The sequence below is a fragment of the Schistocerca serialis genome, chromosome 3, assembly GCF_023864345.2.
Source record: "Schistocerca serialis cubense isolate TAMUIC-IGC-003099 chromosome 3, iqSchSeri2.2, whole genome shotgun sequence".
Taxonomy (NCBI): Eukaryota; Metazoa; Arthropoda; class Insecta; order Orthoptera; family Acrididae; genus Schistocerca; species Schistocerca serialis.
In genome coordinates, this window is record NC_064640.1 from 160,125,895 (window position 1) to 160,144,347 (window position 18,453).

General features: G+C 42.3%; 1 protein-coding gene across 2 annotated transcripts in view; it reads left to right on the top strand.

Moving 5' to 3' along the window:
* LOC126469866 (cysteine--tRNA ligase, mitochondrial) overlaps window positions 1-18,453 on the top strand; it is a 103,795-nt gene that overhangs the window by 74,625 nt on the left and 10,717 nt on the right. For both annotated transcript variants that reach the window (XM_050097176.1, XM_050097177.1), the window contains 3 exons: window positions 1,486-1,622; window positions 1,711-1,836; window positions 17,356-17,454. In XM_050097176.1, the coding sequence (XP_049953133.1) occupies window positions 1,486-1,622; window positions 1,711-1,836; window positions 17,356-17,454 (362 nt within the window). The remainder of the gene's footprint in view (window positions 1-1,485; window positions 1,623-1,710; window positions 1,837-17,355; window positions 17,455-18,453) is intronic.

Genomic DNA, 18,453 nt, shown 5'->3' on the forward strand with positions numbered 1-18,453 from the left:
CTGCCTCTCGCTGAGCTAGGCAGTCTGAACTCCGTGGAGTCTATTGACCTCTCAGCAACAGACAGCGTGTTTACAGTACTTTGTTTTCGTTACAAGTGGACATTGTGAATTCATTTGGTTGTCTCTGTCACCCCATTGCTTCTTGCGTGTTGTCGTCATAAGGTCTCACTCAGTCGTCCGTCGTTGTTCGTGTCCGTCCTTTCTGTTTGTTTGTTTGTTCGCAGGCTGCTCTCCGTTTGGTCCCTCCGCACTTCGTTCTTGGCCACCCTGCAACCATTCCAGTCACGGTTACAACAGTTAGCATGTCTGACTGCCATGCAGAGGACCTGGGTTCAATTTTTCAGTACTGCCATGGATTTTTCTTTGATGGAAGGACTGGAATGGGGTGCAGTCAGTCCCATGATGCCAATTGAGGAGCTGCTTGAATGAGAAGTAAAGGTTCCAACATCTGAAATGCAGACAATGTCCAGGAGAGCAGTGTACAGTGTGTTCACCCCATCCCCCTCCATAACATTTCCAAATGATGCTATGTGAAAGAGGATGACATGATGGTCGGTCGGCTGCATGTGGTCCTCTGGGCCTGACTGTGGAATTACGTACTTACATTTAGTTTGCACATCTGTAGAAGTTTTTTAAAAAAGTGTCCTTACTCATATAGGACCAGTTTTGTGAGTTTGTGAGAGTCATAATGTTGGATTTAATTTTAATTTGGGAATACTCGTGCTTGGTAGTTTGGTGGCTACTCCTTACCATTGGCTATCAGTCTTTAAGTGTATTAACTCTGCTTGTGGTGTCTTATTTCACCTTTTATAATTTTTCTGTATTTCATAAAAGACAATAATACCTTGAGAGACTTGCTTATTGATGGTAAATTAATACTGTTCTCATTCACATTTGGTTTTAGTTGTAGATTTGTAGTTGAATTTAATACCTTGCTCAGACGCGAAGACTGGGTTAGAAAGATAATGATTTTTGTGAAAGTTACTCATGTTTGTCTCATTAAATATTTCACTCCCCCCCTCCCCCCCCCCCCCCCTCCACCCATGTTTTCCAATTTCATAGGGAGCAGAATTTTGCAATATTATCATATCTGAGGTCCCCCTCAAATTGATGAGTGGCTTTCTCTGAATATAATTGCATCAGTAATAAAAAAAAAGGCAATTTTGTCTTATTTAACATTATGATATTATAAGGACGCCAGTTTTCTGTAACGGAAGTCTGATGTAATGTAGGTTTAGGTATCACTAAGATATCTGTGTTTTTGTATTCATTGTGGGGATCAAATGAAACCTTTGCTTTCATTTGTTGTTCTGTTTTAGTGGCTTACTAAGGAAGAATTGAGCATGCGGAAGATTAGTATAAGCAGCTTTGCTCACGCTGTGCTCTTGATGTTATGTTAAAGTTTTCTCAAAGCTTTTTGTATGATTTATTGCTTTCAGGATTAGTGATAGTGACTTTTTTTAAGTTTACCTGTGCTTTTTACAGGCATTGAGTTTACCCACTCATCAATGGAGCATGCTCGAGGAGTGTACAGAAAGATTAAGGATTTTCTTGTAGACTGTGAAGCTTCTATAAATGGATATAAGGATACAGGAGTAATTGATGAACCTGAAGTTCTGAAGGTATATTAGTTTTATTGCTTTATTGAAGAAATTGTAAATAAAGTACTGAAAGGTAAATATTCTCATTAGTGTATATTTTGCTTTTCAGTCATTAGAAGAGGCAAGGATCAGTATTCATTCAGCACTGGCTGATGACTTTGACACAAGTAAAACAACAAGTATTATAATGAATCTGATTCACTTTGTAAATAAAATGCTGTTAAATAAAAGGAATGTAAGTAATAAGTATTATGTTCAGTTTTTATTAAATTTGTTATTGAAGATTATGTTTGTATGTACTTTTTAGAATAGAGAAATTTGTTTGATAATAACTAAACTCATCTTTATTAATACACAAGTAACAAGTTGAGAGGAATGCACAAGAATGTCCACACTTTATTTATTCTCTATTATCTTGTGGTATTATATTCCAGATTATTCCTTTCATGTCACACAATATTTTTTTAATTGTATTAAATCAAAAATTCAGTTGATAACACCATTAAAATTGCATTTGGATGTATTTGTTGACTAGTACATACCTTCACAAGGCATAATTCTAAGTACTGTTGTGAGTACAAGGGGACCTGAATGTTTTAACTTAGTTCGTGAACTGTCACAGCTATTTGTGTAAATTTCCAAGATTTTAATATAGTCAGGTTTATGTAATTAATTCTGTAGATTGTAAAAATACATGGCCATCTGTTGTCTTCTTCCATGACCACAGATATTCATCTCCAACCAATATATAAGATGAGCAGTATCAATAATGAAATTATATGAAGAGGCAATCTCTGCAGTGCATTGTCTTAAATTGTTATGAAAACTAATTTTCTTGTTTCTCAACTGGAAGAACAGATGATCAGCTGCGACTCAGCCTAGAGTTTCCACTCTCATTAGTTGTACAAGCTTTACATGTCATGCCATGTCCCACAATTTGGAATAAAATGGGGACTGCCATCTTATCTCTACATTTCTTGGTGAACCACCTGTACTCACCATACATAACTTTAGGCTTAGTGAACCATTACTTATCTTAGGTTTGTTTGTGATTGGTATATTCTTTGTAGTTTGTGTGATTATCTTGTTGATGGACTTCAGAATTTTTTTTTTTTTTTTTTTTTTTTTTTTTTTATACTTGAACTGTGATTAGGCTATAATGATCAGTTGATAACAATAACCATGAGTAGACAGGTATACAAGTGATCGTCCCATTGAGGTCTGGCTACTGGTATCAGTAAATGGTGAGAAATGAAAGATAAAAATTTACGTTTTCACTGAAGTGGTAAGAGTGGTGAACCCATAATTTTTAAACATATCGCAAGAGCAACTGCAGTAACAGTAACAACAAGAAGAACAGATGGTTGTGCAACAACAGCGGCTTCAAAAGTGAGAAAACAGTATCCATTACATATTTATATGTAACAGTAAAAATTTCAGATAGTGCAGAGTCTACTTTGCCATCAAATCTAGCACCAGTTTTCACATTCATGACATTTATTAAGGAGTGGATTACCAGTTCATGAAATCTGTACAAAAGGCCCTGTAACTATCGGATCCAATGCACCTGACATACATCAGTCACCTCAGAATTAGTTTTTCAAAGAAATTAAGGCTGCAGAAGTTCAAGTGTGACCATGCAACTAAAATAAGAAAAAATATTAACCACCGTTCATCACCAGCCACAAAACAGTCGCGGGCGATGTACTAGGCACCTCACTGAGCACATCAGGCTTGAGCACAGACTCAGGCAGACCCTCCACAACCTTTTTCCCTTTGGCCAAAGCCCTAACAGAGTTCGTCATTGACGGAACATCATACATCATCGTAACAGGCAACTGACCACAGTTCATGTCTGCTGCTGTTCCACCCAGCTCCACATGGGAATACAGTGTACATTTTTAAAACTCAAATGAAGAATATACTGTTAACAGCCTCCAAAGATGATACCCTCACATGTTACAAAGTACTTACAGGTCCATAACCATACATGGTCATTACCTTGTGGAAATACTTCAGCGACAGGCCGCGAAACATTACTGAACATCCTCTGGCCAATACCATATGCACCTGTGTTGTGGCAGTGTCCATAGTTCAAATGGGCTCCCTTATCTGGGCCTCCATATACTGATATTTGCTGTGTTAGATACCTGCCACCATTTGCTGCAGGAATCTGAGATGACAACTGTTTTTCTTTTTTCAGTTGAGTCAATGGGCAGTCACTTGGCTTGCCACCAGAATCAACTGCAGTTGTCATCCTCCAGCAACTTCCCTTTACTGTTCCTGTAATCACAGCTTCTCCCATACACTCATTAGCACTGTGCCGCATTATCACAATCTCAAGTTACAGTGGGGCAAGAACCAGTGATAACCGTTTGACATAGTGAGCCTGTGAATTCTCATTGTGTTCGTAATGCTCATAAGACTCGTGTATCGAGTGCTGTTTGTTACAGTGCTGTGATGATGGAGAAGGACATTCTGCAAACATTAGCAGGCAGGGCATTCGTTCTACTGGACTGACCTGGAGTAACCCAAGGTAGTGCCAGCTGGGATAATTTCAAGGTACTTGGTTGTTTTATTCTATTAAGAATTTGTGTCATTTCATGCTAGATGATTGAGGTGACCAAGACAATTTTATTGGATTTTCCCAAAGTTTTCCTTGTTTATTCTTACATCCATATGAAGTAAGAATGCCACTGTTTATTTTCATACCTCTCTCACATTTTATTAGCATTGGTGGGCTAAACAGCAAAACCTTAATGCATTTCTTTTGCTCAAGATCTTATTTAAGTCAAGTTCTCTTGGTTCCACATCAAGCTAAAAAGCTGAGTAATGGACAAATGGTTGGAGATATCACCAGATGTCACAGTTTAAAAAAAATGCTGAAATGGAAACTGAAACACAAGATACATATTGAGAAAGGATTTAGAAAAAATATTCCACTGATGCCATCAAAAAATTTGAATAATATTTCTTATGTACCAAAGGAGCTCTCCACTAGGGCCCAACTAGGGCCATTGTGGAAATAATCATAATATTTTGCTCTTTGATTTCTTTCCTTGCTCTGTAATTTCTAAATATTTGCTTCATTACTTTAAAGAGGTTATATATTTATTTATTGTATGGTGACAGAGAAATATAGGCAACCATTTACAACAAATACGTACATTTCTGTACACCAAGTGGCAGCAGTAGAACACACATATTAAGGCACTGAAATCTGCAAGCTTTTAGAGCCAGTGGCTCCTTCTTCTGGCAGAAGGGTTGTAGGGGAAGGAAAAGGGTTCAAGGAAAAGTAGTGGTGAGATTTAAGAAATGGTGAGGGTTCAGAAAAGTTGCCCAGAACCCCAAGTCAGGGGAGACTTAACAGATGGGATGAGAAGGAATTACAGTATATTTTCAAAAATTGCTTATTTTTTTTTGTTATACATTTCTATACTGATACTCACTATCTCAAGTTCGTAATGGGTTCACAGCTCTAAGTAAGAGTTGAAAATCCCGTGAGAAGCTTCTGCAGACAAATTGTGATGGTCTTCCAGTGTCCCTTTGAATGTTCTGAGGAAACATTCAAATATTATGTGAGGTACTATTTGCTCCTTGTCACCGGAGTCACATTCATGGTAGAACTTCCACCCCCATTGGTACACCAATGGAGTTCTGATCCAATTCAGTATGCACCAATGTTGTTGGGTTGGATGAAAACTTGCTCGTCGGTCCCAGGGAGCTTTGATTAATTGACAGTGCTTCGTGGAAGATTGTTCTTGCTATTGTTGAAGGCTTCTTGCCTGTTGAAGTTAATGTCCTACAACCTGATTGCTGTGTGCTGCGATGGTTTTCTAGAGCTCAGTTGCTGGGGTTGTGATGATGAAATTTCTGAATGGATTGCTAATTCTGGATTCAGCAATTGCTGTGATCTTCTTATGGGTGGTGCTGAAGTATCACTATGTAGCACTAGCCATAGTATGTTTGTGGGGAAAATACACCCTGCAATGAGGAGGTGCATTGGTTAATTGAACTGTGTTTCAATTATTTTACTGTGACCACTGGTTAGTCAGGGGGAACTGCAGTATTCCATGAATGAATATTAAAGAACTAGAGCTGATCTGAGGACTGTTGTAGTGTCACCTCAGGCGGTTTTTGTTAACTTCTGGAGTAGATCGTTCCAAGTTTTGGTTTTGCTGCCACATTCCAGAGATGGCTTTTGTATGTCAAAAACCTGCCTATGGGCACACCTAGGTATTTTGGAGTATTGCAATGAGAGTTATGTTTGAAGTATTCATCCTATGTCTTCAGGTTTTATGTTAGTGTTGCTTTGGCTTCCCTGAAGCTTTGATCCTGAGCGATCAAAGCAATATCATCAGCATAAATAAATTTCCTGGTCTTTCTTTCTGGAAGATCGTATGTATACAAATTTAAAAGGAATTGGGCCAAAACAGAACCCTGTGGGATACAATATATTATTTTGTGAACTCTGCTTTCAGAGTTCTCAGAACACCTCCAAGTATCTATTGTTGATTATGTTACTAATTAGAATGGTTAGTTTGTGATGCAGAATGATGCTGATGAATTTGAGCAGGAGTTTGTCGTGCCAGGCAGTATCGCAGGCTGCATTTAGATCCAAGAGGACCCTCCTGTTTATCTTCTGCTTCTCAATGCCATTTTTGATATGAGTTGCTATTGCTGGCACCTGTTCCTCACATCCTCTTCTGGTCTAAACTCAGCTTTCCCTATTGGGTCATGTTTGTGATGGCTGACAGGATTCTGTTATGAATTAGCATCTCCAGGAGCTTTAACATGACACTAAGGGGAGCAATGGGGCAGTTTTCAACTTGAAACGAATCTTCATTTGGCTTTAGTACAGCAGTGATCCTAGTTTTCTTGAAGAGAGGTAGAAGATGACCTGACTTGGGATATTTGCAAAAAGGTGTCCAGCCATTTGAGAATACCAGGACCACAGTACAACAGAAATTCAGCATAAGTACCCTCAACGCCTGATGCCTTCCTAGTCTTCATGTTCTTTATAGCTCCTATGATGGTCTCTCCCAATTGGAATGGAGTGGAAAAACTCAGATGTTTGTGGAGCCGACTGTATCTTTACTGTTAAGAGGTGTCTAATTTCTCTTTTGATGTTTTTTATCTCTTGTTGACTTAGAGGTGGAGATCATGTAATTGGCCATATCATCTAAATTTGTGTTAGATTTTTGTCGGGTGATGGTGTTTGCTGTATTCAGCTTGCTGATTAAGAACCAGGCCTTCCTGCTAGACTGAATATGATCCAAGGAAGCTACAGTTTCTTTCAATCTTTTTTGTCTGCTCTGATTTAGTGAATGTAGAAGGTCGGAGGCAGTAGCAGGATCAGCACTGTCTTCGAATTCCTTGTGAAGCCATTCGCTGTCTTCATTCCAGCCAGGAATGTATTATCTGCACATCCTCTTGGTATGCATTATTTTGCTCCACTTCTCAATACACCAATGAATTTATTGTAGTTGTTGAAGGTTGGTTTTATCCATCTTATCTGTTTGTGTGGAAAATACAGACCAGTTGGCTTTTTTAATGTTCCATCTTGGCTTTGGATAGTAGTAGATGATGGGTATGAACAGTCCTCTCTGGAGAAATATTGTACGATGCTGACAAGAAGGGAATCTTGTTATGACTTAGTGGCACACCTCATTGGACATATTTGGAGACTCTGTGATAAAGGACAGGTCAAGTGTGTAGCCCTTAATCCATCAGGCAGAAAAGAAGGTTGCCTTGCCTTTCGCATCATATCCAAATTTGAGGTTTTCTGTTTCCATGCAGTCGACAAGTTTTTTGTCAATTTTTGTCACATTCTTGATATCCTCAAGATATGTTGTGGCTTTTGAAGTCTCCAGCGATGATAATTTGTTGTTGTAGAGAGGGCACAAGTGGAGGGGGCCAGTTGCATCCTGGTGGTTTTTGCAGGTTGACTATTGTCAAGTTCCTCACTTTAACTGTGGCTGTGAAACTGTTATCATCTGAACATGATGGCAAGACCTCAAAGTAACTTATGTTGCTTGTTGCATAAGTTGGGCCATGTTTCGGATGACCTTTAGTAGTAACAAGCTTAAAGCCTGGAATCTTTCCTCTGCTGTGAAGTTGTGCATGGGTTTCTTAGAATAAGATGATATGAATTTGATGATCTTTCAGTGTTCTGGATAAACATTCACTCTTTTCTCTGCTTATGCCTTCTATGTTCAGTTGGTATGTTGATATTAAAGGTCCAATCTTTCCATTTGGTCTTGATAGTTGCTGTTTAGCACCACAAGGGGAACACGTGCAAAGTAATAGAGACGTAATACTTGCAGATGTGAGGAACAGTGGTCCCCCATTTAAAGAGGTAAGAGAAAGAGATCAGATCTTTGACAGAAAAATGTTTTGTAAATAATAGATTTCAGCTATCAGTCGTCCTTTTGAAATTTTATTGGCAGATTTAGATATCAGCTAGAAAGTAGCCATTCTCAATGCACTACCAATTAAATGAACTGTGGGTGAAGTGCGACCAACAGGCATTACATGCATTTATCAAAAATGATAGTGCATTGAGAATGGCTAGTTTTTAGCTGAAATCTATATCTGCCAATAAAATTTCAAAAGGACGACTGATAGCTGAAATCTATTATTTACAAGTCAATATAACAGTCACTGCGTGCAACAGCCTTCTGAATGGAGGGTAACCTGAAGGAGAAAAATGTTTATTAATGGTACACTCCTGGAAATTGAAATAAGAACACCGTGAATTCATTGTCCCAGGAAGGGGAAACTTTATTGACACATTCCTGGGGTCAGATACATCACTTGATCACACTGACAGAACCACAGGCACATAGACACAGGCAACAGAGCATGCACAATGTTGGCACTAGTACAGTGTATATTCACCTTTCGCAGCAATGCAGGCTGCTATTCTCCCATGAAGACGATCGTAGAGATGCTGGATGTAGTCCTGTGGAACGGCTTGCCATGCCATTTCCACCTGGCGCCTCAGTTGGACCAGCGTTCGTGCTGGACGTGCAGACCGCGTGAGACGACGCTTCATCCAGTCCCAAACATGCTCAATGGGGGACAGATCCGGAGATCTTGCTGGCCAGGGTAGTTGACTTACACCTTCTAGAGCACGTTGGGTGGCACGGGATACATGCGGACGTGCATTGTCCTGTTGGAACAGCAAGTTCCCTTGCCGGTCTAGGAATGGTAGAACGATGGGTTCGATGACGGTTTGGATGTACCGTGCACTATTCAGTGTCCCCTCGACGATCACCAGTGGTGTACGGCCAGTGAAGGAGATCGCTCCCCACACCATGATGCCGGGTGTTGGCCTTGTGTGCCTCGGTCGTATGCAGTCCTGATTGTGGCGCTCACCTGCACGGCGCCAAACACTCATACGACCATCATTGGCACCAAGGCAGAAGCGACTCTCATCGCTGAAGACGACACGTCTCCATTCGTCCCTCCATTCACGCCTGTCGCGACACCACTGGAGTCGGGCTGCACGATGTTGGGGCGTGAGCGGAAGACGACCTAACGGTGTGCGGGACCGTAGCCCAGCTTCATGGAGACGGTTGCGAATGGTCCTCGCCGATACCCCAGGAGCAACAGTGTCCCTAATTTGCTGGGAAGTGGCGGTGCGGTCCCCTACGGCACTGCGTAGGATCCTACGCTCTTGGCGTGCATCCGTGCGTCGCTGCGGTCCGGTCCCAGGTCGACGGGCACGTGCACCTTCCGCCGACCACTGGCGACAACATCGATGTACTGTGGAGACCTCACGCCCCACGTGTTGAGCAATTCGGCGGTACGTCCACCCGGCCTCCCGCATGCCCACTATACGCCCTTGCTCAAAGTCCGTCAACTGCACATACGGTTCACGTCCACGCTGTCGCGACATGCTACCAGTGTTAAAGACTGCGATGGAGCTCCGTATGCCACGGCAAACTGGCTGACACTGACGGCGGCGGTGCACAAATGCTGCGCAGCTAGCGCCATTCGACGGCCAACACCGCGGTTCCTGGTGTGTCCGCTGTGCCGTGCGTGTGATCATTGCTTGTACAGCCCTCTCGCAGTGTCCGGAGCAAGTATGGTGGGTCTGACACACCGGTGTCAATGTGTTCTTTTTTCCATTTCCAGGAGTGTATATTTAATTCCAGGTACAGGCTGAAAGGGAAACTGGGGGTCCTCTTGGTTACAAGGGAAGCACTGTGAGCATTATAAGGGAGAAGTGCAAAAATATCAAGCATTCAATAGATCAGGGACAAGTGTCTGCTAAAGTCTGCATTGTATCTACAACCATTCAACACTGTCAGTGGTGAAGGGTTCATTAGACGTCTCTAAGCACTGACTGGCATTGGTGCCAAATTGGCATGTGGTTGTACAAGAGTTTTTGCATTCTCCAAGAACGTATTCAAGATATATCTAATGCAGTGAGATGTGAGATGATGCCTAAAGTAAACAAAGCCATTGACCAGAATGAGTGTGGCAAGTGATCTCTAGACTGGCCATTATTGTAAGATACATTATCTTACTTTCACATCCAATATTATTATAGATTCTGAGGACAGGTGAGCATTAAGGAGCAATTTACTCCTCAGAATAAAGTATCCAGACTTTACAAAAACAAGAGTTCCTATAGAATTTTATGACAATGTCATAACTAGGTATAACTGTTCTGGAATTTAGTAAAAGTCACATTTGTGTATCTCGAGGGTCAAACATAAAGAAAGCTCTGTAGTGTCGCAGATGTCTTCTATGTGCTGTGCACTGCATAATCATGACATTAAGGGCACACATTTGGATCCGTACCAGGTCGGGTTGACAGAGGAGATAGAGAAGATCCAAAGAAGAGCGGCGCGTTTCATCACAGGGTTATTTGGTAAGCGTGACAGAGTTACAGAGATGTTTAGCAAACTCAAGTGCTAGACTCTGCAAGAGAGACGCTCTGCATCGCAGTGTAGCTTGCTGTGCAGGTTTTGAGAGGGTGCATTTCTGGATGAGGTATCGAATATATTGCTTCCCCCTACTTATACCTCCCGAGGAGATCACAAATGTAAAATTAGAGAGATTCGAGTGCGCACGGAGGCTTTCTGGCAGTCGTTCTTCCCAACCATACGCGACTGGAACAGGAAAGGGAGGTAATGACAGTGGCACATAAAGTGCCCTCCGCCACACACCGTTGGTGGCTTGCAGAGTATAATTGTAGATGTAGATGTAGATGCGTGTTCCTTAATGAAGAGTTGCCTGGGAGAGAGATTTTCACTCTGCAGTGGAGTGTTCGCTGATATGATGTGACTAAGCCATGTCTCCACAGTATCCTTTCTTCCAGGAATGCTAGTTCTTCGAGGTACGCAGGAGAGCTTCTGCAAAGTTTGGAAGGTAGGAGACAAGGTGCTGGCAGGAGTAAGGCTGTGAGGATGGGGCATGAGTCGTGCTTGGGTAGCTCAGATGGTAGAGCACTTGCCTGCAAAAGGCAAAGGTCCCGAGTCCGAGTCCAAATCTCGGTCCGGCACACAGTTTTAATCTGCCAGGACATTTCATATTAGCACACACTCCACTGCAGAGTGAAAATCTCGTTCTGTATACATTTATGTTTCTTAAAGACTATTATTTCTTTCACTGGACGGTCCTAGAATGACTTCATAAATGATTGTGATTATAGCAGACAAAAACTTTACTTCTGCGCACAGGCTCACTGAATGAAAAATAAGGCCATTTTAAAATACTACAATGTTTCTAAACAAGAGGGTAAGAAAATGTGAAGGTCAAAATATTATGGTGGTGAAATAATGTATTCATTAAATATGTTTTGTCATACATGCAGTTTTCATTGCAGGTCATCCATTTGTGACTACGTAGGCTTTCCCGGCGTAATAAGTCTTGAAAGTCTTTTCGGGTTTGCTGCCGGATCCTAAAATCAACTTGACTCGATATTTCGGCGATCCAACTGTTCGCCATCTTCAGGAAATGCTGCTTCTGCTGATGAGTCCCGCTGAGAACTGATGCAAGGTTGCAATTCGACGTCCTATATAGGCCACCGTTGAGTACACGGCGCATGCGCCGCCCATCACGGTTTCTGACTTCCAAAACAGGGAGGTGGCGCCGCCCTTAGTGAAACACTGCTGGCAACGATGTATCGCAATCAAGGCCGCACCGAAGAACGTTCAGTTTTGATGCGAGATAATACAGGATTCCACGTTTTGCTAAGAGTGTGTTCCGTCCACCCTCTAAGATTAGGGCTCTGCTCGGCTCTGTGAAAGATGATTTGGGACTTAGGAAACCCGGGGTGTACAAAATCCCGTGTCAATGTGGGAAAGCTTACATTGGCCGTTCTATTCGCACAGTGAATGACAGGTGTGTGGAACATCGCCGTCACACGAGGCTACAACAGCCGGAAAAATCGGCCGTAGCAGAACACTGCCTGAATGAGAGACACAAAATGAAATTTGAGGAAACTGTTGTAATTGCCAACATTTCCGGTTTTTGGAATAGTGTGTATAAAGAGGCGATCGAAATTAGGTTGGCTGATAATTTAATCAACAGGGACAATGGGTTTCCTCTTAGCAAAACGTGGAATCCTGTATTATCTCGCATCAAAACTGAACGTTCTTCGGTGCGGCCTTGATTGCGATATATCGTTGCCAGCAGTGTTTCACTAAGGGCGGCGCCACCTCCCTGTTTTGGAAGTCAGAAACCGTGATGGGCGGCGCATGCGCCGTGTACTCAACGGTGGCCTATATAGGACGTCGAATTGCAACCTTGCATCAGTTCTCAGCGGGACTCATCAGCAGAAGCAGCATTTCCTGAAGATGCCGAACAGTTGGATCGCCGAAATATCGAGTCAAGTTGATTTTAGGATCCGGCAGCAAACCCGAAAAGACTTTCAGGTCATCCATTTATTAAACTTCACTGATTTCCCTCTGCTAAAAGTGTGTTCAAGCTGCCTTGCTTATGAGCTCCTGTACTTGAGTCATGAGTTTCTCGTAACACCACTCCCTAGCAGCAAATTTGATGTTTATGCTGACTCCCTCTACAGCATTGGCATGAGCACCATCAGATTGGCAATGTTTCAGTACAATCACCATCCACTATAAACACAGCTGAAGCACCAGATGGATTTTTGGGTCTGGTGGAAACCTTGCTGTATTGTCCAGTGAGGAAGGTCTTCACCCCAGCTCCTTTTGCAGCTATGATCTAACACAGTCCAACATCTCTGACTTCTTGATAGTGGTTGCATTGCCTTGTCACAACAGCAGAGACACAGGTCTCATCAAGAATACTTACAACTGCCTCTTTCGATTGATGCCAATCCCACACAGGCTGGATGGTTACCACTTGGAGGGATTGGTTAAGAAGTTTGCAGTGCAAGCCCGTTATCAGACTGTGCTTGATTGCTAGTAGAGTGGAGCCATTCTGTCTACTGCAGCACTGGGAGGGGAGAGGTGGCAAGTCCCTCACCCCATCCAGAAAATATCCCCAGAACTCATTTTGACAGCAGGCTGAGAAGATCTAAGGCCATTGTTTAGGGTCTGGAATGTGGAAATATCCCCTCCCCTACCTATGTTAAATCTCCAATCCCAGGGTTGGAGTCAAGTGCTCTACCCACTAGGTTACCATTCCCTGCCCAGTTAAAGGTGAGAATGATCTTGTATCTACACTGGCTAAACAGATGATGTTTGACCCAAAGTCATCATACAGCATCCATGTCGCATTGTGCTTATGAGTTTCTCAGACCTCACACTATGTCAGTGGCCACAGGAGCTGATAGTTGCTAAAAACAACCCAAAACTTTTGTGTGAATTGATCTATAAGAGTATGTGTGTGTGTGTGTGTGTGTGTGTGTGTGTGTGTGTGTGTGTGTGTGTGTGTGTGTGTGTGTACGCGCGCGCGCGACCGCCTACTGGTGCTGGTGTACTGTGACGAACAAGTGGATGTCTGGGCACTCCAGACTTCAGCTATCACCAACTTTCTCCTCTGAATACGAAAATATTTTGTTGATGCTGACCTACATATGGAGAAATGATCATCATAATAAAATAAGGGAATTTAGAGCTCACATGGACAGATAAACACTATGGGATCAAAAGTATCCGGAACCTGGCTGAAAATGACTTAAAAGTTCGTGGCACCCTCCATCAGTAATGCTGGAATTCAATATGTTGTTGGCCCACCCTTAGCCTTGATGACAGCTTCCGCTCTTGCAGGCATACATTCAATCAGGTGCTGAAAGGTATCTTGGGGAATGGCAGACCATTCTCCACAGAGTGCTGTTCTGAGGAGAGGTATCAATGTCGGTCGGTGAGGCCTGGCACAAAGTCGGTGTTCCAAAGCATCTCAAAGATGTTCTATAGGATTCAGGTCAGGACTCTGTGCAGGCCAGTCCATTACAGGGATGTTAATGTCATGTAATCACTCCACCACAGGCCGTGCATTATGAACAGGTGCTCAATCATGTTGAAAGATGCCATTGCCATCCCCAAATTGCTCTTCAACAGTGGGAAGCAAGAAGGCGCTTAAAACATCAATGTAGGCCCATGCTGCGATAGTTCCATGCAAACAACAAGGGGTGCAAGCCCCCTCGATGAAAAACATGACCACACCATGACACCACCACCTCCGGATTTTCTGTTGGCACTAACACATTGGCAGATGACGTTCACCGGGCATCCTCCATACCCACACCCTGCCATCAGATCACCACACTGTGTACTGTGATTCGTTACTCCACCCAATGTTTTTGCACTATTCAATCATCCAATGTTTACATTCCGTACACCAAGCGAGATGTCATTTGGCATATATCGGCGTGATGTGTGCCTTTTGAGCAGCCGATTGACCATGAAATCCAAGTTTTCTCACCTCCCGCCTAACTGTCATAGTACTTGCAGTGGAACCTGATGCAGTTTGGAATTCCTGTGTGATGGTCTAGATAGATGTCTGCCTATTACACATTGCAACCTGCCTGTCAGTCAACAGATGAGATTGGCCTGTACACTTTTGTGCTGTATGTGTCCCTTCACATTTCCATTTCACTATCACATCGAAAACAGTGGACCTAGGGATGTTTAGAAGTGTGGACATCTGACGTACAGAGGTATGACACAAGTGACACCCAATCACCTGACCACGTTCGAAGTCCATGAGTTCTGCGAGGCACCCCATTCTGCTCTCTCACAATATCTACATCTACACCTACATCATACTCTGCAAGCCACCTAGTGGTGTGTGGTGGAGGGTACTTTAGGTACCACTATCTGATCCCTCCAACCGTGTTCCACTCGCAAATAGTGCGTTGGAAGAATGATTGTCGGTAAGCCTCTGTATTCGCTCTAATTTCTCAAATTTTTACCTTGTGGTCAATATGCGAGATGTATGTGGGGGGAAGTAATATGTTGTCTGACTCCTCGTGAAAAGTGCTGTCCCAAAATTTCAGTAGTAAATCTCTCCGTGGTGGACAACGTCTCTCTTGTAACGTCTGCCAGTGGAATTTGTTTAGCATCTCTGTTATGCTCTCTTGCCAGCTAAACGATCCCGTGATGAAACGTGCCGCTCGTTGTTGGATCTTCTCTATCTCCTCTATCAGTACTACCTGATAGGGATCCCAGATAGATGAACAGTACTCAAAATTTGGACTAACAAGCACCTTATAAGCCACTTCTTTTGTGGACGAGTTACATTTCCCTAAGATTCTTCTGTAGAATCTGAGTCTTGTGTCTGCTTTTCCCACTATCTGTTTTATATGGTCATTCCACTTAAAATTCTTACTATCTTATGGTGTTGCTACTTTGGTATAAACAACTGCATCATCAGCAAATAGCCTTAAAGAGCATCTGACCCTTTCTGTTAGATCATTTATATATATTGTGAACAGCAACGGTCCTATCGCACTTCACTGTGGTACTCCGTATATTACCTTTACATCTGTCGATTTAGTTCCTTTAAGAGCGACATGATGAGTTCTATTTGCAAGAAAGTCTTGAATCCAATTGCAGGTCTGCTCTGATACTCCCCAAGCTCATATTTTTTTCATTAAATAGCAATGCGAGACGATGTCAAATGCCTTACCCAAATCAAGGAACACGGCATCAGCCTGAGCGTTGTTGTCTACTGCGCTGTGGATCTCATGGAGGGACAGAGCAAGCTGAGTTTCACTGGATCTCTTTTTGCGGAATCCATCTTGATTTTTGTAGAGGAGCTGTTGATTTTCCAATAATGTCATAATTCTTCAGCGTAAAACATGTTCCATAATTCCACAGCAGATTGATGTCAACGATACAGGTCTATAATTGTGTGGATCTATCTTACGACCTTTCTTAAAAACGGGAATGACCTGTGCTTTCTTCCAGTCGTTAGGTACCTTCCGTTGCTCAAGCGATCTACGATAAATTACTGATCTTTGAGAGTGGAATAAGAGAAAATTATTGTGAAGGTGGTTCGGTAAACCCTTTGCCCAGCACTTAAGTGTGATTTGCAGAGTAGCCATGTAGATGTAGATGTAGCTCTTTAGTCAGGCAGTGTTGAGTGCTATGGACATATTTTACCCCTACCCTTCTTTTTTCCACGGTATCAGTCAACCAAAAGTCTTTTTAATAATATGATAGAAGCATTCCCAAACTTTAATGCTTTTGTTGTGGTATACATTACACAGTCCAGTCATAGTAGTGTAACAACTGCCTATGTTCAACATCACTGTGCAACAACCACTGTCAGATGGCAGGTGGCAACACTAGCACTGTAGCAGTGCCTAGGCAGCTGTGGTGCACCGTGGGCCATAGATGACAGGGGTCAATGATGGCTTCGAAGATGTGTACAAGTGAATAGACATTCAACTCCCGAGTAACTGACGACCGAGATGAACCGAGGGGGCTACCAGCAGCGTCCCCTCAATGACGATTCTGCGAACATTGCTGCATATTGGCCTCCACAGCACAGGCACCTAGTTCTTGTGCCCATGTCAATTGCTCTTCATCAGTGATGAAGACTGGAATTCGCATTTCAGTACTGCAACTGGAAATCAACTGAGTGGTTGCAGGTGGCCTTTTCAGGTGAATCACATTTTATGCTCTATTGGACAGATGGCATGTACGGCCCTGCAACAGTCATCAGTAGTGTCCAGGCTGGAGGAGGGAGTGTTACTGTCCAAAAAATGTTTTGTAGCATTTCCTGGGTGTTCTCGTCATTCTGGAAAGCTCAGTGGATTATCACACGTATGCATCTGTCCTTGGGGACCGTATCCACCCATACGTGCTGCTTGGTTTTTCGTCGGCATGGTGGCACCGACCAGAAGGACAGAGCAATGTGTCACACAGCTCACAGTGTATGTGCAGAATGCCAGGATAAGTTGACAGTACTCCCCTGGCCACCAAACTTCACAGATTTAAACTCAGTCGTGAATATGTGGGATCACCTCGATCGGACTGTTAGCACCGTGGATCTTTCGCCGTGAAACCTAGTGCAGCTGGCCACAGCACTAGAGTCCCTCCAAATCCCTGTCAGTACCTTCCAGATAATCATTGGCTCTCTTCCTGCCTGTCTGCACTGCAAAAGGTGTTTATTAATGCTTCTGATAGGTGGTCGCATTAATTTGACTGGACCACACATTTAAAAAAATGGTAAAATATTTCCATCAGTAAGTATCATCATCATGTTAGTAATAAATAACTGAGGTTATTGTTTTATTTAGCATCAAATGTTTTTAACAAAAATTTTAGTCATTATTGTTAATATTGCACATAATTTTTAATTGTAGGATGTTTATGTTGGAAGCCAGGCAGCTGGATTGGTAGCATGCTGCAACTTCGTAAAGAACACTATGGAATCATTTGGAGTAACTTCTTCTACGGGACAGGTAAGCTGTTCATTCTTATTACAGAGATGACACAAAAGGCTGAAACTGAAATGCTTGCTCTTGAATAATTGCAAAGGAGCTATTTTGCATATTCAGTCAGACTCCCTATGATTTCTCCCCATATAATATTGCACTAGAAATTATATGTACTGTTTCTGTATTCGTAACAAATGTGAGTCAAGACAGGAGTTTATTTCAGCAAGAAATACAACTCTGTATTGAAGGATAATGTACTCCGCTTCACTGGTTGCTAGAACTAAGACTAACCACCATTTTAAATTAAATTAGCCCTGAAGGAGGGTATGATACATAAGATGTGCCAGTGGCCAACTACATGTCTCTTGTTGCTGTCTTGAGTAAAAGGAAGGAGTTATACATATTGTAAACAAAATTGAGTATTTGCTTGAGGCCAAGAGTGACAGGATTTATGAAACAGTGCTGTTTGTGATCTGTTGCATACTTCTGTAGTGTATGTTTGTCACATATACGCAAATTGCACCATATATGAACAACTGGCATGAAGAGTTCCACATACTATCGCTGTAGAAGTAAACAGTGGCCACAAAAGCTTGCACGGGCTAATTAGTGTGCTACAGCTGAGCAGCTCACCATCAGATTAACTAGGAGTTTATGAAACATTTTTTAAAAAAAAAAAACAAATATAAAGATCTAAAATAATTGGATTGAATTTCAAATTCCCTTTTGGCTACCCTAATTTTAAATTTTTACTGTTTCTAAACATTGCTTTTGTCAAATTGCACTGTAGTTCTTTGTTGATTCATTCCCCTGCCTCTGTCCAATCCAAACTAGTTCTCCACCTCTTATCAATGTTGTCATAGTGCAGATATTGCAGAGATGGAGGTTTCACAGTATTTCAGGTCTCCAAGTTCCTCTGGTTGGTCAGGAAACATGGGGAGCTCAAATAGATGGATTTAACTGACTGCCATCTGTTTCCATCAGAAGTTTTTGATAGATTTGGATACAAAAGCTTGATGAAAA